Source organism: Salvia miltiorrhiza, chromosome 7, assembly GCF_028751815.1.
Source record: "Salvia miltiorrhiza cultivar Shanhuang (shh) chromosome 7, IMPLAD_Smil_shh, whole genome shotgun sequence".
In the NCBI taxonomy this organism is placed as follows: Eukaryota; Viridiplantae; Streptophyta; class Magnoliopsida; order Lamiales; family Lamiaceae; genus Salvia; species Salvia miltiorrhiza.
Window position 1 is genome coordinate 41,729,144 of NC_080393.1, and position 23,617 is coordinate 41,752,760.

At 40.1% G+C, this 23,617-nt stretch overlaps 1 protein-coding gene and 1 long non-coding RNA gene across 4 annotated transcripts; both read left to right on the forward strand.

The window, feature by feature from the left end:
* The first annotated feature begins 1,311 nt into the window (after positions 1-1,311).
* LOC130992972 (uncharacterized) lies at positions 1,312-2,681 on the forward strand. 2 transcript variants are annotated; one of them, XR_009091531.1, is made up of 3 exons: positions 1,312-1,550; positions 1,808-1,935; positions 2,254-2,681. It is a non-coding gene; the product is annotated as an uncharacterized LOC130992972 (long non-coding RNA). The 2 variants fall into 2 exon arrangements; XR_009091530.1 differs by having other exon boundaries at positions 1,313-1,935.
* Positions 2,682-5,837: 3,156 nt separating this feature from the next.
* On the forward strand, positions 5,838-20,392 carry LOC130992980 (glutamine-dependent NAD(+) synthetase). Of its 2 annotated transcripts, none has more exons than XM_057917689.1 (13): positions 5,838-6,318; positions 6,902-7,207; positions 7,694-7,917; positions 8,473-8,576; positions 8,719-8,853; positions 10,071-10,239; positions 11,776-11,911; positions 12,539-12,677; positions 12,845-13,021; positions 18,674-18,841; positions 19,105-19,200; positions 19,657-19,785; positions 19,888-20,392. In XM_057917689.1, the coding sequence occupies exons 1-13, from the start codon at positions 6,125-6,127 to the stop codon at positions 19,972-19,974; spliced, it is 2,064 nt and encodes a 687-aa protein (XP_057773672.1). In that variant the 5' UTR covers positions 5,838-6,124; the 3' UTR covers positions 19,975-20,392. The 2 variants fall into 2 exon arrangements, with proteins under 2 accessions (XP_057773672.1, XP_057773671.1); XM_057917688.1 differs by having other exon boundaries at positions 19,893-20,392.
* The last annotated feature ends 3,225 nt before the right edge of the window (positions 20,393-23,617 follow it).

The window sequence follows — 23,617 nt, forward strand, 5'->3', positions numbered from 1 at the left end:
GTCCGAGGATCGGCGAGCCGATGGTGTTCTACGGCCGGTTCTCTTCTCAACTCCACATAATCGAGGCAGGAAAGGGGGAAAGCCCTAATTCTCCGATTTGCAATCGAGAGCGGATGAGGTTGATAATTCTCCGACCTAAAGCCCTTCTCCCTCTCTCTACCTCCTCTCTGTGCCGCCTTTGTCTCCGGCAAGCAGCCGCTAGCCGCCACCTTCTCCAGCCTGGCGTCGCCCCCCATCCCCATCACCTCTCTTTCGCTTCCACCACCACGGTATACTCTCTCTCTCTCCATTTTCTATATGTATTTCTATCTTTGCGTAATTTTTAAATTTGGGCAGAGCAACCTCCGTCGTCGGCTCAGCGTCCACCACCGCTCCAATCGCACCACCACTGCCCCTGGCCTCTGACTCCGACAACAGTCGCCCTCATTCTTCAGGTAACAACTAAATGAAATTGAAGAGTGCATTAGGTAGCAAATTTTAGGGCATTTTGGACTCGAATTTTAGGGATTTATGGCTTGAATTTTCGCTAGTTTTTTTTTCTTGTTTCAGTTCATCTCATCTTTTTGTTCTTGGTTATTCTGAATTGAGAATATTGAACACTGCTTTCTGAAAAGAAGTATGTGAATGTTGCTTTGTTTTCTGGAAAGAAGTATGTGAATGTTGCTTTGTGTGTTTGATTTCTGAAAAGAAGTATGTGAATGTTGCTTTGTTTTCTTGGTTATTCTGAATTGAGAATATTGAACATTGCTTTGCTTTCAGGTAACAACTAATGAGGTATGTGAATGTTGCTTTGTTTTCTCTTTTGGTGATTAGTTTCGCGGACGCGTGACTGGAAATTTGTGTGTTTGATGAGTAGATATTGAGAAATTGGGATCAGATAGTGGAGTGTGAAGATGAGTGAAGGTAAGAAGTATCAGCTGGGGACGATTAGAGCGTTGAGTTTTTCAGTGGTTTCATCTGTTTCGATCGTGATATGCAACAAGGCACTCATTAGCACTCTTGGCTTCACTTTTTGCCACACTTAGAAACCGAGCTCATTCTAATTTATTGCTAATTGTATGAAATTTGATGACATTGTGTTTTGGGTGGACTAAAAATTCTCTCTTTTTTCAGCCATTATACTAATAACACAATCTTGGCTATCTATTATTATACTAATAACACAATCTTGGCTATCTATTATTGCACATGACATTGCTACTTCTATTGCTTTCTAGGTATGGGATGCAACTTCAGCAGATCCAAAGCTGTTGGTATATCTGAAGTCATACCGAAACACTGTTGCAGTGCCACGACACTGGTGCCAGAAAAGGAAATTTTTACAGGTGAATCATTATGTCTGAGTTGGATGGTGGGTTGAGTATGGCTTGCTTTACTAATGAGTACTGCATTCATTGTTTGTTATAACATATTTCTAAGAGGCATGGTGGTTCAATTAAATAATGGAGGTTAGGGAAGACTGTGATATACGATAAGTCAATGAGGTTTGTCTTATATGTATATATCGTTCTTGCAGGGGAGCTGCGGTGGAACTTGTGGAGCCTTGACATGTAGGTGTTTGCAAGGGGAACCTTGTATGAATTATGTTTATTGTACTGACTAGTTTGGGTTGGGTGTTGGCAATACCATAATCCTTCCTAATGTCCTTAAAAAACAGCCTTATGTGAGAGATAAACTTTAAATTCTGGATATCACAATGCTAGGAATTCTTATTTGTTGTTTATAATTTAATTTATAATTGTTTCTCTTTGTTGTCAACAATTCATGGAGCTTCACGCTGTGAATTCAGATTTCAATTAGAATGCAGAATTTATTGGACTCGAGAAGCCATTCATCGAGCATGCCGCTTTGTGGATGAGTATCTACTATTGAATACCTTTCTCGCTGGTTATAGCCTCACAATTGTAGATGTTGCAGTCTGGACTGCTCTTGCTGGTAAAATTTATGCAATTCTATTATTGAGCTTCTTTATATCGATGATCCTTGATGTGGTCTCGACTTTTTTTCCAAAGGACTTCTTTTCGTGAAAGAGATTACTCATGTTTTCAATGTGTATTATAGCTTGCCTTTGATTGCTATGTCTTTTCTATATAAATCATGGCACACAAGTGTTCTACTTCTCAGAGAATATATGTTCTTTTATTTCTATTACAGGAGCTGGTCTGAGATGGGAAAGTTTAAGGAAATGTTCTTTTATATTCTCCCAAATTGTATATTATCCAATTTCTTGATATTGAGTATTTTTTCTTGCAGGGTTCCTGTAGTGGCTATGGTAACACTACAGGTTTTTGCTCCTCTATGGTATGTATGTCTCCATCTTCTCACTCGGAGCACAAAGCGAATCTGAGCAGATCTAGATCCCAAATCCAGTTCTTGCATTCCCCTCTATTTTTTCCATTTCAGGTAGCTTCTTTGCTTGATTATGTATTTCTTTCTACATTTTATGCCTGCTGGATTATAGATTCATTTCAGGTTCAAGAGATTATGCCTGAAGTATAAAGGTTACAAGTCTATTGGTGCTAGAAACATTGTATGATAGATTTTTGTTTTAGCTATAAGGTAGTTGGTATTTTCAATTTTGAATCGGAATATGCAATGATGATGTATACTTGATATTTGGTTCGTTTGTATAATAATGTATGAATTTTTTGGATGATATATAATATTGTTATCGTTGATTTTATCATTTTGTCGTTTTATAAAAATTGCAAAATTTTAAAATATACTACAATTATATAAAGTGCAAAAAACTGTTATAAAAGGTGCAAAAAATCGTTATGTATTCTAATTAAAGATAACGGTTAAAATCGTTATAAAAACTGCAAAAATCGTTATAAAAAGTGTAAAAAATCGTTATAAAAAGTGCAAAAAACCGTTAACTATGATAAAAAAAATAAAAAAAAATTAATACATAACGGAAAAATCTTAATACATAACGGTGAAAAACCGTTATGTATAACCTTTATAGATAACGGATGCGTACTGTTATGTATGACGCATCGTACCGTTATCTATGCTACTATACATAACGGTTTTGAAACCGTTGTGTATGACGTATAGAATAGACAACATCACTATACACAACGGTTTTTTTGCTCATAGACAACGGAAAAAATCCGTTGTCTATGAATGTTTTTCTAGTAGTGAGTGGACCTTGTCCCTGAAGATTTCCGAGCTTTTTTTGCCTTTGGTTCTTCAACTTCTTCACGTGCGTCTTCTTCAAGTTCACGTATTTCAACTTCCTCAAACATATCATCGTCTCCAATTCCAAGCCTATTACTAGCTTGTTGTGTGATAGATTGTGATCCATCTTCAACTCTCTCAATTTAATTGAGAAAAACAAGAAGTTAGTAAGCGAGAGACACTATTGTTTCTTAATCATTAATCCATCTAATAAGTGTTTTATTATGAGAAGGATGAAACTTCCTAGAGACTTCTGCAGCATGGAAACATGGATAAGTGATAATAATTTGCTTTTGCTTTTTCGCATTTGAGAAAGGGAAGATTAAAAGTAATACACCACATATTCTTCCACAGAATTCATAGTTCTACAACAGTTTTTCATTCCATGTTCCAAACAAGGATTATATAAATATCTTTTTCCCAGATTTCTTCACCATTATTGCCACGGTGCAATTTACAATATAAGTTATTCCTCAAACTTTTTCCCTACCTTAACCTTCTATGATCAAAGAAATTTTAATTGTTTTATCAGAAGAACAAAATATTTAAGTTTCAATCATAACCATATTTGAAGGACACAATCACAGATTTATATGAACTCAAATAACGAGCAGCTATGCAGATAGCGGTGACCATTAACATTGAGTTGCTCCATACATAACATATTAATACACAAGAAACGATGATACATTCTAAATGGCCTAAATATTCTTAATATCTATTTCTTCTGAAACCACAAAATGAAATATTATAACTTTCTAACATTAAATTTCTAATATAATCAAAATACTTTTCACAAGCTTTTGGAGAAAATATTTTATTATACTAATTTTCATAAGCAAAGTAATGAAGTTGGAAATCAAATAACGAGAAAATTTTCATATAATCAGGACACACATTATTTTCGGGTCAACCCTATACAATTTCGGGTTAGTTTTAGGCCAACTCCATCTGGTTCGGACTATTCGGTTACGGGCTATCGGGTTTTAATTTTTATAGGGTTGAAAATTTTCAGCCTAATCCTTTTGAATTAACGGGCTAATCGGATCAGCACACGAAGCTTCGGACTGAATTGACATACCTAAATAGAGTTTATGAATTATGGCAATTATAATTTCATATCACCAATTAGATAATAAAATTCATCCCACGTATTAAAGTTTCGGTGCCACATAAAATCAATATAGCTGAAATTTAAATTTGGAGGAAATTTTAAAAAATGATAAAAATTTATGTATTTCTAACACTAATTTTATAGATTTCAAAAAAAAAAAAAAACTAATTTTATAGATATTGGGGAATGCAAAATTTTAAATTATAGTATTTGGATTCATATGACTTTTAAGATGTGCGTTTCAAACACAAACTTTCAAGAATAAAATAGGACTGGGTAAATAGTAGAGCTGGCAAAACGGGCGGGCCGGCCCGGCCCAACCTGAATTCGACCGGGCTGCCAATTTTCAGGGCCATCCCAGCCTCGATCAGGCTACCGGGCGATCGGGCCAAACCCGTCTAATGATTTTTTTTCGCTAAATCCTATTTTTATTTTTACAAAAAATTAAATAAACTAATATATAAAACTTTATATCAGATTTGAATGCTTAATTTCTCCAGTAAAGAAAATGGATAATTAAACCATACTTGTGGTTACCTATATTGGCATTTCGTAAGAAAGGGTACGGATAAATTTTGTTTTTATCATCATTTTAGTTCCACTTTAGAAGATTGGATAGTGGATACATATGCAATTGTGAGATAAATTTATTTGTTTCTTCAACCCAAATGAACTTCCACAGTTGATGATGAAAATCTATTCTCAAAGTGCTAGATTTTTTGGGTCGCAAAATCTGTTTTCCCATTGTACAAAATAAAGCCGAAATTTATATGCAAAAAACCATTAAAAAAAATTTAAGCTGAAAATTCTTTCTTGAAAATTTACTCCCAATCTGAATGCACCTCTCTCTATCATGTACACCCCAAATTTACTCCCAATCTGAATGCATCTCTCTCTATCCTCTCTCTTTAGGAGTTTTCGACTATTCTACCATGTTAGACTCAGGTTGTGCAGCCCCATTCTCTATCAGCCTCATTACAATTTGTAAATTTCCAATACTTTTAAGTTTTAACCCCTAGCTGGCACTAATTACCTACTACAACAGAAATTTCCAATTCTTACACGGCAACGGAAGGGTATCAAAGCTTTGGCTGTAGGGATTGTTTGAATTTTAGAGTGAGCAGAGATGTTACACTGGAGGAGACAAGAGCGGCTGTCGGCGGCAGCGGCACTTTCAAAGCTTTGGCTGTATGGTTTGGTTTATTAGAACTTTAGAGTGAGAATATATGTTACATTTACGGGAAAACTGGAAAATTAATGAAATAAATTTTAACTGAAATATCAAAAGATTTAAAAATAAAATAAAAGATTAAGCCCGAAAACCCGGGACATTTTAGCCCCAAAACCTGATCAGTCCGGCGGGCTGATTGGACGGACTTTTTAGATTCGAATTTTTTTGGCCTATATTTTGTATAATCCAGTCCAACCCTAAATATGGGTGGGTCGGATCGGGCCGATCCATTGGGCCGGGTCCATTTTGCCGGCTCTAGTCACGTGATTTGTGATTTGTGATTTGAGAATCTCTCGTTGGCGTTGGGTTTCCTTGTTCTTGGTCTTGGTAAAGGTCTGCTTCCACTAAAACTTCAATTCGAACCGCACGACACGTACACCAAGCGACAAGTAAACACATATTTTCCTTCCCCTCTCTCTCTACGTAGATATATCTATATATGAACAAACCTCAAGCAGACGTCGGAACCTCCAAAACCGCGAGAATACAAGTCGAATCTAGGCCATATATTCTCCGCCCACTCCTTTCTCTCTCTCTCTCCCTCTCTACTTATTCACATTACTTCTTCTCCCGCAAATTGCAGAGAATTGGGAAAAATGAGGCTTCTGAAGGTAGCCACCTGCAACTTGAATCAATGGGCAATGGATTTCGATTGCAATATGAAGAACATTAAGGAATCCATTTCTAGGGCTAAAGAAGCCGGCGCCGTCATCCGCCTTGGTCCCGAGCTTGAAATCACCGGCTATGGCTGCGAAGACCATTTCCTGGAACTCGACACCGTCAATCATGCGTATGCCCCCCTTCAATAGTCAATTCTATGCTTTTTCTGCCGATATTATAATTACTCAGAAAATAACAGGGGACGGATGATCGATGTGACGTATTTTGAGTTCATTTAGCGCGAAAGTTCAGTTAGAAGTGATGCAAACTCGTGAAATGCAATTTTTTATGCGCACAACGCACAAATACCACTGAGCTTAAGTCTGTTTAGCAGTAGATTGTTTGTCTGCATTGCTAAGTTGTTATGGAATTAGCTGGGCCTAGTTTGATTATAACTTCTTATACCAGTGATAACCGAGATTGTGATATTGCTAACATCTTAAAGCTCTGAAAAAAAAAGCTTCTGTCTATCTCTAATAGTCTTAATGCCAGTTGGTTTTCCTTTCTGCAAAGGTAACTGATGATTCCAGAGAATGGCTTAACTTTATCTCTAAAATGCAATCAATCGGCTTTTGTAAAGCTCAGATAGTTTTAGAACATGTGTTATTGATTTAGCATCATGCAAAATGCTGAGTTTGTAACTTCTTACAACTTGAAGAAAGTTATCCCTTTGTGTTATTCTTGTTGTGACATTTTGAACAACCAATCTTCAGGTGGGATTGCTTAAAAGAATTATTAGTAGACGACTGGACTGATGGCATATTATGTAGTTTTGGTATGCCTGTCATCAAAGGGTCAGAGCGTTACAATTGTCAAGTGCTATGTTTGAATAGAAAAATAGTGATGATACGCCCAAAGATGTGGCTGGCCAATGATGGAAACTACAGGGAGCTGAGATGGTTTACGGCATGGAAAGAAAAAGGGCCTCTGGAAGACTTTCTGCTTCCAAGCGATATATCTGAGGCTCTATTGCAAACAACAGTCCCTTTTGGTTATGGATATATTCAGTTTCTAGACGTGTAAGTCATCATGTCCTCCAGCCTCAGTTTTTTCTTTTCTTTTGAAGTCTATCTCTTACCACGATTTTATCTTTTTAAAACAATGCTTTACTAGATTATTTATCTCTTTATTTTTGAGTGAAATGGCTCACGAATATGGTTTCAAAGTCAACTTTTTAAATATTAGCAAACTGAAGATGCATGAACTTTTTTCTGTAGGATTTTGTTATTGAATGTAATGTGTAATTTTAGCTGTGGAACATATCTTATGAGAGGCGCATTTAGGTTTACCTATATCATCTGCCTCTGACGTACATATATTTTAGTCACATCAACCAGGTTTTGCAAGTATAATTAGTTCATCTTTGGAATAACTGGAATTCTTGTTTTGATGCATTATGTAGCTATACAATTTGAATCAGGTTCATGCATTTAAGCAGTAGCTGAACTTAACCTCTCCAAACTGTTCACAATTTCTACAGCTTTAAAACTTTTTATCTTGCTCAGAGCCATTGCAGCTGAAGTTTGCGAGGAACTTTTTAGTCCTATGCCCCCTCATGCTGAGCTTGCATTGAATGGCGTTGAAGTATTTCTGAATGCTAGTGGAAGTCATCATCAATTGCGCAAACTTGATCTTCGCCTCCGTGCTTTTATTGGTGCTACGCATACCCGTGGAGGAGTTTACATGTACAGTAATCACCAAGGGTGTGATGGTAGCCGCCTTTATTATGGTGGGTGACCCAGTGTCAGTTGTTTTTCCACAGTCGATACTATTGGGTTGTTAATCTAATCATTCTCAAAACAATAGTGAACAGTTAAAACATCTAGCATTGCTGTGGCATTCACCATTACTGTCACTAAAATTTAAATGCAGCGAATCTTGGCCCCTTCATATGTCATTCTCGACCTGTGCTCAGAGTTCGAACTTGGAAAATATAGGTCATGCGTTTTGCAATAATTGACATAATAAGCTTAGTATATGATGTAATATTTCCAAAATTTTAATTTGGTGTCCTCTGTGGTGTTTTATGGGAACCTTTTGCTTGATGAAGGACAGGCTCTTGGATGTTTACTAGCTTTCTCTCCATGTTAATATCTACATGAGAATATATTATAATGATTATCTAGACTCCAAGAAGTATCACTGTTTGTGATGAAACAGTATATTGAATTACTTATCTCATTACTGAATTGGAATGGCTGGATTAATATAGCCCATTCTTTTGCCTTGTGATGCAAATACTTCATATATTAAGGAGTTTTTTTTGATAGTTTTTTATATTCAGATGGATGTTCCTGCATTGTTGTGAATGGTGATGTGGTTGCCCAAGGCTCACAATTCTCCTTGAAGGATGTGGAAATGGTGGTTGCTCAAATAGATCTAGATGCAGTATGTTCTACTGCAGTCTCTCGTTAGGGCCTCTGAGGAACTTATTTCCTTAATATTCAACAGAGACATATATATATATATATATATATATATATATAACGGGATTCTTTAGCATTTGATTTACTGAAACTTCTCATTGCAGGTTGCCAGCCTTAGGGGATCTATTAGTAGCTTTCAGGAACAAGCCAGTTGCAAACCGAAAGTTCCCTCCATTGAAGTACCTTATAGACTTTGCGAGTCTTTTACTCTCCAAATGCTGCTTTCAAGTCCTCTTAAGGTGAGGCAATCAAGAGTCGACATGAACAATGTTCCATTAATTATGCTAATGCTGCAATGCATGTGTTAAAATTCTATATGACACTTCATGGAGGTAATGTAGAACCAAAGTCCATATTCTCAGGGTTGGATGACTTCAAAATTAGTTTGTTGTCAGTTGAATTTCTAAGCAAATTGTTCACTAGGTGAAACTCTTTGGAGTTGCAATCGATAGAGGTGATTGGGTACAATATATATGTAAATATTGTTTGGAAATTGGAACTGCAAAAGGTTGAGTTTTTGGAGAATTTGCAATTTTAGAGGGGGTGGAGTGGTTCTGTATCTTCCCCCCTGTTCCCTAACCATTCTAGCTACTTGATGATAATACTTCTGAAGATCCTACATATTCATGTGGGGAAAGGGGTCTGGGTTGTCGAATTTTCTATGTTCTGAATTACCAAGTAGATTAACATAGGATTTGTGATAATTAATAAAACTTATAAGGTATTCCCTATCTTGAATTTGAGTCTTCTTTGAATAGAAATTTGTCTTTTCCTGGAAGTGAATGTTTCTTGAAGAGGCAAATCCTAAATGTAAAGATGTTGATCTTGATGGCTATAGACTGTAGTTAACTAAGTTGCTTGGAGCTTTATCTCTTTTACTAGCTGTAGTAGCTGATGTTTGATAACATTTTTATATACTTGCTCATTGGTTGCCTCTAACATTAGAACTTTTACAAAGAAAAAATCTTGTTTTTCTTATTTTCTTGAAGCTTCATATGCTCTTTTTTCTTCAAAAGAAAATTTGAGCACCTACATTACTTCAGCTCATTCTCATTGCTTATGCTTGCCTTGAAGATTAAGAAAGCATGTGTTCATGTCATAAATGAGCTCTTTTGTTCATTTCTTTATTTTGTCATTATTTGTCTATTAACATAGATGCCTCTGTATAGATTAGCCAACATAAAACCAGTTACACTGGTGATACACATCTAATAATTATCCCTGTTTGTACCATTGAAGGTATTTATTTTACACAGTGCTCTCTATAGGCCATCATTATACTTTTCATTTATCAATTAATTTACTTTCTACTTGATTTTTGCTTTTTTAGAATTCAATGATCTAAGCTTTTTTGCTTTAAATATTTTATTGATAGCATTATTTCCAATTGAAACCTCCAGAAAAATTGTTGTTTCATTTGTTGAAGTTTTGCCGGATTACTTCTCATCCTTTTCAGATTCAATATCATTCTCCTGAAGAAGAAATAGCTTTTGGCCCAGGCTGTTGGCTGTGGGATTATTTGAGAAGAAGTGGTGCATCTGGTTTTTTACTTCCACTTTCAGGTGGAGCAGATAGCTCCTCTGTTGCTGCTATAGTTGGTTGCATGTGCCAGCTAGTAGTAAAAGGTAAATTTCTATTATTGAAATTCATCCCCTTAATTTGCGATCTGCAATCCTGGGATGAATGATGTGATGAATGGCCACCTCATCTAATCGGGTTAAGTTAATAGTGAGGAGTATCATTTTTAACTTCTAATCGATCTTCAACATGCCCGCTCTTGTATAAGCTGGTTACATTTTTTGGTTCATCAGAGCTTTGCATGCAGAAATGGGTAGTGGTGAGATTTGAAAACAAGTCCTTTCATTTGCCTTGGTTGTGATACCATGTCGAATGAAAATCTCATCTAAAAGCTTAAGCTAATAGAGAGGAGTATCATGTTAACATATAATTATTTGCAGCATGACGTGCTCATCCAGCCTGTCCTAGAACTATGATGTTAATTTTTTTTTTTTTTTTTTGATAAATTACATAAGTAAATAAAGAAATTCAAAGACCGCACGACGGAGGACTCGAACCCAGGACCTTAGGTCTTGGGCATTAACCTCCTACCGCTAGGCCAACACACGCACACCTATGATGTTAATTTTATTTTGTGATAATGATGGTTTTCTAGCAATCATCTGGCCTCCTGAATTAATTCTCTTAATTTAACCGCCTCTGGTCAAAATGACTTCCGTATTTAATTTATTTCTGTGTTTGAAGTAAGCAGGGGATTTAAGCAAGTCACATGCTTGATAAGGGTATGCTATACATGTTTAACACTCCATTTCTCATACTCCCTCCGTCCCACTAAAGTTGGCTACATTCGTTTCGGCACGGGAATTAAGGAGTTGTAGATTAGTATTTTAAGTGTGTAGTTAATAAAGTATAAAAGTAATAAAGTAAGAAATAGAAGGTGATAAAGTGAGAGAGAGAAGATAATAAAGTGATAAAGTAGGAGAGAGGATGTGATAAAGTATGAGAGAGAAGGTAATAAAGTGATAAAGTAGGAGAGAGAATGTGATAAAGTAGGAGATAGAATATGATAAATATTTCCATTTTAGGAAAGTGGCCAACTTTAGTGGGACACCCAAAATGGAAATGTAGCCAACTTTAGTGGGACGGAGGGAGTATTATTCTCAACACAGACTAAGTAGTCTTTTATGAGGCAGCAACTCTTATACCCTTTCCCCCTTGAATTGAACAGAATGATGGTGTCCCTATTTTTCATTTATTTGTCTGATTGGCCTAAAACTTATCAAGTGCCTTAGGTTCCGTAATTCTGAAAGGTTGACTCAGCTGATAATGATTTGGGCTAAAGGTGCTAAATAGGCACTTGCCATATCAGATGTTATTCTATGGCTATTTTGCTCCAGTATTTTTATGTAGCACATATTATGCATTTCTTTTTTTTTTTTCTTTTTCTTTTTTTTTGTGATAAATAGTGTGGTCTCTTTACTTTATACTTCAATGGTGTTACACGGGCATGTCTCTGGTTAAATCCTACTACTAACAATGTTTGTGATTGTATGAGGCCTTTATGCAATTGTGATGTGTAGAAACGTCCTAATATCATGCCTTTTTTCTTGTACTGGCATTGATTGTGACGCTTCTTACTTCAGCAATATCAGAGGGGGATGAACAGGTCAAAGCTGATGCCATAAGGATTGGCCATTACAGTGATGGACAATTTCCAACAGACAGCCAAGAGTTTGCAAAACGTATATTCTACACTGTATTCATGGGATCTGAAAATAGGTGAGAATATGCAAGAAGTTTTATACACTTTCAGAGAGTCTTAGTCAGTATTCTGGCATTTTTAATACTGAGAAATATGATATTCTGAAATTGGTTATGTTATATTTTCTTTAGTTGCTTTGGGTGGAATCATTTACCAATGCTTCATCTCCATTTTTCAATATTCTCTCTTCGGGCACCTAGCTTGTTATTTGGCTTATATTCATTCTTTGGGTGGGTTGATGGTGCCATCTTGAACTATTGCAAGTTGAAATATGCTTATGGAATTTTATGTAGCATCTGCAGTTTGCACACTCTGAGAGGGCTATAAAATTAGTGGCGTGCAAATGACAATCAGCATCTCTAAATTCTGACCTTAGTATCAGTTTGAAAACACCCGCATGGTGACTTCAGTTATGCAATATGAAGCATTTCTTGTGAAACAAATTTTGTCAGTATAGCTGAATAGGATGATACTAAAGATGAGCTTTCTACCTAAGTAAAGTCGTCTAGAATTTTGTCTTTCCAACACTAGATGTCTATTTTGACTACCTTCTGTATATAGGAAAGAGATGAGTATCATTTGACTCTTACCTTTTATTCATGATATTTCCCTTGTATCATTAACCTTAAGATCATTTTATGTAGTTCTAATGCCACAAGAACGAGGGCAAAGGTGCTTGCAGAAGAAATTGGGTCATGGCATCTTGATGTCTCAATAGATGGAGTGGTTTCTGCTCTGCTCTCTTTGTTTCAGAGACTTACTGGAAAACAACCACGTTACAAGGTAAAAGCTGAAGGTTTAATGGTTACAAGGTTATTAGTGCTTGTATCATAAATGCATCGAGATGTTCATTGATTTCATCTAGGAATAAGTATATGACTTGGCATTTGTGTAGTATATGCAGGATCTACATAATTGAAGTTACTTGTCGGTTTACTGTTTTGTTACAGGTCGATGGGGGCTCTAATATTGAAAATTTAGGATTGCAAAACATTCAGGCTCGAACCAGAATGGTCTTAGCATTTATGCTAGCATCACTCTTGCCGTGGGTTCATAACAAACCTGGTTTTTATCTGGTATTAGGGAGCTCCAACGTTGATGAAGGACTGCGCGGTTACTTAACAAAGGTACTACATATTTCTAATATTAGAATTATTCTTGGCAAGGTCATCCTTAGTTTCAATCCATTTAGATTTTCATGTGCTTATCTACATCATTTTGTTAATTCGAATCTTTATCAAACCAAGTGACAGGTGAGAAAAAATTCAGGCAACTTTTACCTTATAGCATATGGCTGACTTCACTTCTAAAGCCTATATCAAGCATTTGGCCTCCTCAAATGTTAAGAGCGAAATTTGAGAATAGAAAATAAAGAGAAGAAACACGATCCTCGGCCTAGGCCGCCAGCCCCCAGGCTAAAATAATTCTTCCGTACCTTTATTGAAGAAAGAATCCCTATTTATATAATTCTGACACCCTAGGGTTGGTTCGACTCTCTTAATACGATACGGGAAAGAACCAACAAAGAAAACCCGTAAAGGAGCATTGCTCGACCCATTACAATTATATAAATAAAATAACATAATTCTATCTAATATAACCAGGCCCACGAACGTAGACCTCCAGCCCAAACTCACGCCTTCTTCGACCTCCTTTGATACACGATAACAGGACGCGGCCCATGCACCCCATGCACATCTCCTCTATCTCGCTCCATACCAATTTCCTCCCCCTCCAAAACAACCTTGTCCCCAAGGTTGAAGTCCGGATATTGGCTCCGAAACGTTCCCACATTCAGCCAAGTAGCGTCATCCACCGACTGCCCCAACCATCGAATCAACACCTGTTCTTCCTCCGCTCTGCCCCTCGGCACCTTCCGCCATGCTAGCACTTCTTCCGGCTCCAACGGCGTCTGCTCCGGTAGGTCCAATGCGTCAGGCAGCTCATCAATCACCGGATGGTCCCCCACTACTCGACGTAATTGAGAAACATGAAAAACCGGATGTATTTTACTAGACTCCGGTAGCTGCAAGCGATATGCTACTTGCCCCACCCGTTTCAGGATTCGGAAGGGCCCATAAAACTTAGCTGAAAGCTTGTGTTGGACTCCCGGCTGTAGCGACTGACGGCGGAATGGCCTGACTTTCAGAAATACGCAATCGCCGACGTCGAACTGAACCTCTCGGCGGTGCTTATTTGCCTGCTGCACCATGACTTGCTGCGCTCGGAGAAGATTTTCGCGCAGCTGCCGGAGCACCTCGTCTCTACTACACAGCGTATCAACCACCGCAGCCACCCGACACTCCCCCGGCAAAAATCTCTTCAGTGTTGGGGGAGGGCGCCCATACACGATCTCAAACGGAGTCATTTTCGCGGCTGTTTGGTATGATGTATTATACCAAAATTCTGCCCATGCCATCCAACGAACCCATTGCTTCGGATGCTCACATGTGAAACAGCGCAAATATGTCTCTAACACTCTATTCACAACCTCCGTTTGCCCATCTGTTTCGGGATGATACGCCGTACTAAACTTCAACTGTGTTCCCGATTGAGCAAAAAGTTCCTTCCAAAACGAGCTCATGAACATGGAGTCCCGATCGCTTACTATGGATTTGGGAATGCCATGCAAACGAACCACATCCCGTATAAATATTTCCGCCACGGCCCGAGCTGAGATCGGAGGTTTCAAGGACAAGAAATGGGCGTACTTAGATAATCGGTCCACAACCACCAAGATTACCGAGAACCCCTTCGACTTAGGAAGGCACGTGATGAAATCCATGGAAATGTCCTCCCAAATGTGCTCCGGAATTGGGAGCGGTTGAAGAAGTCCAGCCGGTGACATAGCTTCATATTTCATCTTCTGACAGATTAAGCAGTTAGCCACATAATCTTTCACCCTTTGGAACATGCCTTTCCAATAGATGCTGCTAGCGATGCGACGATACGTTCTATACACCCCGGCGTGCCCTCCCGACGGCATATCATGGAACTCGTGCAACAGCGTGGGAATCCAAGTAGAGTCTGCTGGCAGCACTAGTCGATTCTTGTAGAAGAGCCGGCCCTCCACCATCTGAAATCCGGGTCGGGTACCCGGCTGCGCTAGGATATCCTTGCGAATAAGCTTGACATACTCGTCTTCCTCCTGTTCCTTCACGATGTCAGAGCTATTCACCCATTCCGCTTGGCTCATGGCTCGAAACTCCGCGTGTCCGGGCATGCGCGAAAGGGCATCGGCGGCTGCATTCGAGCTACCCGTCTTGTACTCGATCTCGAAGTCATAACCCAATAGCCGAGCCACCCAAACTTGTTGTGCAGGAGTAACAATTTTCTGATACAACAAATGCTTCAGACTTCGATGGTCGGTGCGGACGATGAATCGCCGCCCAAGCAGATATGGTCTCCAGTGCTGCACCGCCATGACCAAGCCCATCATCTCGCGCTCGTACGCCGATCTGGACACCGTGCGGCCCGATAGTGCTTTGCTGAAATAAGCAATGGGTCTCCGTTCTTGCATCAGCACCGCCCCGACACCGGAACCTGAAGCGTCGCATTCCACAATGAATTGCTTATCAAACTGTGGTAAAGCAAGGACGGGGGCCTCCGTCATGATTTTCTTTAAGTGCTGAAATGCCGCTTCAGCTGATGCGGACCACTCGAACTTCTTGGCTGCTACTTCCTTCTTTAGTAACTCCGTCAGCGGTCTCGCGATTAGCCCATATGCCCGCACGAACCTTCGATAATACCCCGTGAGGCCCAAGAATCCCCGAACTTCCCTCGCCGATTTGGGTCTTGGCCACTCCACAACTGCCGCAATTTTGGTGGGGTCCATAGCGACCCCCTTTTCCGAAATAATGTGCCCGAGGTATTCCACTTGTTGGCAGCCGAAGGAGCATTTCTTCAAATTCGCCACGAACTGATTCTCCGTCAATATAGATAGCACACATTCGACGTGTAGGCGGTGCTCCTCGTTCGAGCGACTATAAATCAAGATGTCGTCGAAGAATACGAGCACGAATTTCCTCAGGTGTGGGCGAAAAATGTCGTTCATCGTTGACTGGAAGGTGGCAGGGGCGTTCGTCAATCCGAATGGCATGACCAAGAACTCATAGTGGCCACTGTGAGTACGGAAAGCAGTCTTTGGTATGTCCTCGGCTGACACTCGGATTTGGTGGTAACCGGATCGCAAATCTATCTTTGAAAAAATGACCGCTCCAGCTAATTCATCAAGCATTTCTTGTATGACCGGAATGGGGTATTTATCCGGAATCGTCACCTTGTTAAGCTCGCGATAATCCACACAAAACCTCCAGCTACCATCCTTCTTTTTGACGAGCAAAACGGGGCTGGAGAAGGCGCTCGTACTCGGGCGAATAATTCCCGCAGTCAGCATATCACGCACGAGTCGCTCAATTTCGTCTTTCTGATGGTGCCCGTAGCGGTAGGGGCGAACTGAAACCGCTTGAGTCCCCGGGTTCAGGTTAATCCGGTGATCGTGAGGTCTACTCGGTGGCAGCTCCTGTGGTTCCCCAAACACTTCCGAATAACGATTCAAAATATCCTCCAATAATTCGGGCACAGCCGCAGTCAGGCGCGCTCCGGCGTGCTCCTCCACTACAGCCCAAAGCTGCGAGTCCTCCCCCTCGCGGACTAATGCCTTCATTCGCATCGGCCCCCGGCATGGTTGAGGATCCCCCCTGAGTTCCACCGCCTTCCCATTCCATGTGAACTTCATTATCATACTTTCGTAATTATGCCGAACCTCTCCCAGTGTAGAAAGCCACGTGTTGCCGAGAATTAAATCGACCCCTCCCAGCTGAAACACGAAGCAGTCAATGAGGAAACTACAGCCAGCCAACTCCACCCTCACTCCATAACACGCCCCCGCAGATTCAGCCCGGCTTCCGTCGCCTAACAGCACCCCAAATCTCTCTTCCCGACTGATCGGCAGACCCTGCTCCTGTGCTAATTCCTGCGACACGAAATTATGGCTAGCGCCATTATCTATCATCACCACGATGGGTCGGTACCCCAAGCTCCCCTGCAGTCTCATCGTGCGTGGAGAATCTAAACCCGCCATTGAGCAAAGGGGCAGATCCGCAGCCTTTTCTTCCTCCTCCGCCTCGTCGTCCTCGATCTCCTCTAGCCCGGTGGGTTGATAATATTCATGTTGCTTCACCGCCATATCCTCTCCTTCTTCTACGAGCATCACGCGTAGCTGCTTCAGCGGACACTCATGACCCGGTGAGTACGGCCGTCGGCATCGAAAACATAGTCCTTTAGCTTTTAACTCCGCCAACTCTTGCTGCGACAACCGCGTGAAGCGCGGTCTCTGTGGGGTTTGCGAACCTTGTGAGTTTGCGGCCGACGGCCCGGACGTGATAGTTTTCTCCCCGGAGCGTCCCTGTCCACCTCCGATAGTACTGCGCTGATTAGTTCCCCCCGCTCCCCGACCAACCTGAGCTCCCACTCTTCGACCAGCTGGAGGGCTTCGACGCTGAGCTCCATGAAACCTGACTCTGTCTGTTCCCTCCCAAGAACCCCAAATTCGCCTCGACATCTCGAGCCAAGATCATTGCCGTCTCCAAGTCTGCTGGTCGGAGGACGCGCAGATAGGCCCGGACCTGGGACTTCAAACCCTTCATAAAGTATCCAAGGTACTGATTATCAGGTAGAGAGGGCGCCTGGCTTGATAGCTGCAGGAACAACGAGGTATATTCAGCCACGGTACCGGTTTGTTGGATGTCAGCCAATCTCTCAAAAATATCGCCTTGAAATCTCGTATCAAACTGCGCCACTAAACTCTCCGAAAAATCCGCCCACGACATATTCGGTTTTCGGTAGCGTTGCCATGTCAGCCAATATAATGCATCCCCCTCCATCGCTACCATCGCCGCAGCAACTCTCAACTCGTTTGGCGTCTCGGCAATTTCGAACTGCTGATTCGCACGGGCTAGCCATCCAATAGGGTCGGTCCCATCGAACGTAGGCAGCGGGACCGTGCGCCTGGGCTCCTCCGTCTCCCTCTTGTTCCTGTGGCTGCTCCCCTTCGGTGATTCCTCTCCGTCGACGTCGTTCGACCCCCGGCCGTCCGTCGACGATCCCGGCCGATTCTTCATCTCCTTCATGACCGCAGATATTGATGCGGTGAGTGCGGCGAGGCTCTCATGCACGACCTTGAACTCGGCCTGCACCATCTCCCTATCTTTTTCGATAGCCTCCAATCGATCTGACACGTCTCTAATCGTCATGGCGTGAGGTTGGGATCCGGCAGGTCGGACCAATTGTTAAGAGCGAAATTTGAGAATAGAAAATAAAGAGAAGAAACACGATCCTCGGCCTAGGCCGCCAGCCCCCAGGCTAAAATAATTCTTCCGTACCTTTATTGAAGAAAGAATCCCTATTTATATAATTCTGACACCCTAGGGTTGGTTCGACTCTCTTAATACGATACGGGAAAGAACCAACAAAGAAAACCCGTAAAGGAGCATTGCTCGACCCATTACAATTATATAAATAAAATAACATAATTCTATCTAATATAACCAGGCCCACGAACGTAGACCTCCAGCCCAAACTCACGCCTTCTTCGACCTCCTTTGATACACGATAACAGGACGCGGCCCATGCACCCCATGCACATCTCCTCTATCTCGCTCCATACCATCAAACCAGCCGACTTCACTCTTGAATCTTGTGCATAACTGCATCAAACTCTAGCCTTTCATTATAGCGGTAGAATTCGTGGATTTTCATTGGCCACTTCTATTGTGCAGTATGATTGCAGTTCTGCTGATATAAATCCCATTGGAAGCATCAGCAAGCAAGATTTGCGAAGATTTTTAAGATGGGCTGCCGTCCATCTGGGTTTCTCTTCTTTGGAAGAAATTGAATCTGCTCCACCCACTGCCGAATTGGAGCCAATACGATCCAATTACAGCCAGGTAGTTATCTGATAAAAAATTAAGCTAACTTTTCCTTGCAACATTCACCTCCTTGTCTTTACATTTTCTCCAATTCTTTATTCTCTTTTCTGGTCATTCTGGTTTTTTGCATTTGGCCGTTGTCCTTCAACAAGGAGAAATTGTTAGTTGTTTGCTTGATGGTGGAGGTGGTACAGTTGTTATGTTTTAAGTTATCTGTATGAATTATGATACTGTTAAATGATATAATAGCGCATGACTGAATTTATATTTACTGAAAACAGCTGGACGAAGTGGATATGGGAATGACATATGAAGAACTCTCAGTATATGGAAGGCTGCGAAAAATCTTTCGCTGTGGACCCGTATCCATGTTTAAGGTTCGTGTTATTTTTGTTTAATGCTACTGACCTTTTGGCGTTGCTCTTGAGCACTGGTCAGCTGCCTTCTTACCTGCAATTCTCTTGTCTTATGCAATTAACAAGGTTGATAATATAAGCAAATATCGTCCAGCTGTTTTCAGTAAATATAAATTCAGTCATGCGCTATTATATCATTTAACAGTATCATAATTCATACAGATAACTTAAATAAAAAATAAAAAATAAAAAATAAATTTGTATGATATGCAAAAGTTGTTCATGGTTTTGCCAGAATTTATTTGCATGTGTAAGGAGGCTGTATCATGTGTATTCCTGTTTGTTATACTTTGCAATTCATGTTTCATCAAACTAAATTTTCTTCTGATCTGATGATTGTCAAATTAATTTACTTTGGCTGCAATCTATGTTTTGAATCATTTCCCGTGCTGATTCATCTTCTGGTTTCTATGGAAGAATCTCTGCTACAAATGGGGAACAAAGTTAACTCCAGCAGAGGTTGCTGAGAAAGTGAAATATTTCTTCAAATACTATTCTATTAATAGACATAAGATGACGGTTCTAACTCCCTCGTATCATGCAGAGGTACTGTTTTATGAGCAATGAAAGTTGTATGTTCTTCGTTCTCTCTTTTTGCCCCATATCGGTCAGCTCTAACTACTTTTATGTTCGACTTCAAATGCCTAGTGCAGAGTTACTCACCAGAGGATAATAGGTTTGATCTACGCCAATTCCTATACAATGCAAGGTGGCCATATCAATTTCGGAAGATAGATGAACTTGTGAAGCAGTTGGATGGTGATAGAGTGGCTATTGTGAACGAAACCACGGGGGTCAGATCAGATGGCGGGATGGGCGTCGTAGCTGCGGGTTCAGGCAATCCAAGTGTTGGCTTATAAAGTTTGCCATAGCCTGGTAGTCGATACTCTCCCACCATGATACTGGGTTTTATTCATGTATTTTAGGTCTTTGTATATTAGATGGTGATATAGTGATGTCAATTGCCATTGAAGTACGATCAGATAATTTCCCAAATGTTGATGACTGACTGTTGACCTGGTACGGGTTTGTGAATAGAAAACAGGAAATATGAGGAGTCATAATTCTTGAAGGAATAAACACTTGTTATAATAGAATTGCGTCTGTGCTGGCAGTGCTGCGTATTCGTGAAATATTGTTTTATGTTTGATTAGACCTCCACATTCCATCATTCCTTTTAGTTTAGAGAAAATTCCAAGCTGCTTGACCCGCAATACATGAGTCCATTGCAATGTCGTCAAGTGGATATTAGTTGTTTCTGAATTTTTCAGTATGAAAAAAAAGAAGAAAAAATCATCTAATCATGATTTGGCGCGGCTCTCAATATAAAAAGCACAAAAGATATCGTATTGATCGCTGGAAATTGTTGTATGTTAATCTGCATCAACTCGCATGAAGGTTTTTAGCTTTGTCGCGTTTTTCAGTTGGCGGGGCTTGTAACACCCCGATAACTTAGATTTATTTTTATAAGTTTAATTAATGGTATTTTCTGGTATAGCTTATTTTTTTAAATAATTACATGATACATATAGATATGCACCATTAATTTTATCTAGACTATTATTATTATTATTAGTATTATTTTTGTTTCTTATTAGAATTAGAACTCTTTAAAAACTAGTATAAATATGGGATCTATTTTCAAACCCTAAAAGAGACGGACACACTAATTAATTAGGGTTTTAGAGAGAGCAGAGAGGGCCAGAAACGTGTAGGCAGAAGATCTGAGCTGGAGTCAGATTTTCGCAGGAAATCAAGTTCTGGCAGTTTTGGTAGAACGGCCATAACTTCCTCCACAGAACTCCGATTCAAGCGAAACTGGCGGCCACGGAAAGCTCTCTCGAAGACGAAGAAGTCGTATTTCTGGGAAAAATACGATTTGAGGACGTTTGAGGCTTCAAACGAAGGCTTGAAGCTGACTGGTTTGTTCAGCTGCGATTTTGACGAATTCTTCTGGTGCGGCGCTATTAAGACCTTCATTCCGGCTTTTAGTTAATTGCCTTCGACTTTAAGGTGAGGGATTATATGCTTGTTGTTATATTCATGTATGTTTGAATATGCTTTTAGTTCATGTTTGATTATACTTGCTCAGCCATGTAGAAATACATGTTCAGAATATCATGTTCAAGTACATGATCAGAAACGCAGAATATCATGTTCAAGTACATGATCAGAAACGCAGAATATCATGATCAACTACATGATCAGAATGCAGAATAAGGTGTATCAACCTTCTTTAACGCGTTCGTCTTGGTGGGAGGGAAAAAATGCTCTAGAAATAGCCTTTTCATCTCCGCCCATGTAGTGATAGAATAAGGTGGGAGACTCGCGAACCAAGAGTTCGCCTCTGCTGTCATGGTGAAGGGAAAAGTAGCTAATCTGAAGTGTTCCTCCGTTACTCCAATAGGGCGCTTCTGTACCTTGCAGATCTTGATGAATTCGCTTAGGAAATTATATGGATCTTCTCCTTTCTTCCCGTAGTACTTAGGAAGAACATTAAGCAACCCAAGCTTAATTTCTATAGCAGTAGCAGCCGCCGGCATCCGGATCGGAGTTGCGGGGTCATCAGCTTCGTGGCTGGAGAGATCGCACAGTCTCGGATCGTCAGCCATGTCACTCTCAGTACTTGCAACCGAGATTGAGTCGGTTTCTTCTTCAAAGTCTGATTCTGTCTCTGAGTCGTGGTCTGTTTGGGCAAACAGAACCTCGTCAGCAGCTACAGCACCGGGCTTCTCCTCGATGAACTGCTCCGTTCGATCCGATAGGTCGGACTGTGAACCCAACAGATCCAGTAGCTTCCTCGCCTTCGCCTCCTTCCTTAGCTTCTTCGCGGTCTTCTCAATTTCACTATCGTAGAGGAGGTTCGGCTTGGACGATCTGCTCATAAACAAAGAAAATAATAATAAAAAAAATAGACAAAGGGAAAAGAATTAATTAACACCGCTCCCCGGCAACGGCGCCAATTTGGTGGACGTCGCCAACCACCAAATAATTCCTGCGGAATTACCAAAATAAATTAGTACTCCCTCTGTCCGCCAAAAGTATACCACTTTTACTATATTGGGCGTCCGCAAAGAGTATACCACTTTCCTTTTATGGAAATGGTCCCACCACCCACTTTAATCTTTTATCCTTACAAACACTCTTTATTTACAATAAAACCCACCCCAAATTCAATCTCAACCACACATCCCATAAAGTGGTGGGACCCTTTCTCCACTACATCAAAATCATCACCAATTTTATTAAATCCCGTGCCCAGCCAAAGTGGTACACTTTTGGCGGACGGAGGGAGTATATTGGTAAGCAGGGTCGATCCCACAGAGAGCAGTTAAAACTCATTCAAATCCCTAAATCTATAAAAACGGTGATGCCACCACGCCTTAATTTTAAGAGGAGTTAATTAAACTACGAATGCAGAATTAAATCAAATAAAATACGCTTGAAGTAAATATATGAAAAGGGTAATTCGGCTCAAATAAATCCACTCTAATTCAACTCTGATCCTCGACGCAATAATTAATCAATCTCTATCAACCAATCAGTTATAGGATACCGTGAAACACAACGGACGTACCCCAATTCCTACTTACTGTGTCGATAAACAGCTGGAGACGCCAGACCTGCTTATTTCCCTTATTAAAATATAACCTAGCTGGAGACGCCAGACCTAGATTTAATATTTTAATAGCATTACAATGAAGGAACCCAATTTATACCAATTATCCTAGAGACGCTAGTAATAATTAATATACCAATTAATTCCTACTACGAACATGGTAGTTGTATCACTAATCAGTCCTATTCCAACAATTACGGATTGGCAGGAACTAATTGACTGTAATCCAATTAAACTTAAGTTGATCAGGCTTAAATAAAATTAGAATTATCATTGAACCTAGGAATTAATCGGAATCAATAGGAATCAATTTTAAACCAATTAGGTCTCACAGATCATTAAATTAGAGTTTCATTATTCTCGCTGAATTAAAAGATTTAGCTACTCATGCTTAAAATAAAAACAATCAAATAAATAAAATTAAACATAATGAAATAATCGAACAAGCTATGAAATAAATTGCAAGAATTAAATTAACACTAAACCGATTGAAGAAAAAAACCGTCTGCCTTCGCTCCAATTCCAGCCGCAATTGATGAACCAATAAAACAATAATCAAAACTAAATAAAGCTATGGAATCGAAAATTGCATGAAAGGAACAAATTGCATGAAATAAAAAAAAGTCAACTAATAAACTTGGTATTCAAAAGTTGCGGCTGCAATATGTAAAAGTGAATGTGTATCTAAAGAAATTAACCTAAGCTATATATATATGCTATGCATGCATGCGGCCCAAGCTTAGGGAATTAAACCCTATA

What these genes read in the sequence shown, in the direction of transcription:
- LOC130992980 (XM_057917688.1), top strand. Translation starts at nt 6,125, where the DNA reads ATGAGGCTTCTGAAGGTAGCCACCTGCAACTTGAATCAATGGGCAATG. An exon ending in CTCAAATAGATCTAGATGCA is followed by an intron (nt 8,577 to 8,718) that starts GTATGTTCTACT and finishes TTCTCATTGCAG; the next exon opens with GTTGCCAGCCTTAGGGGATC. An exon ending in GACCCGTATCCATGTTTAAG is followed by an intron (nt 19,201 to 19,656) that starts GTTCGTGTTATT and finishes TTTCTATGGAAG; the next exon opens with AATCTCTGCTACAAATGGGG.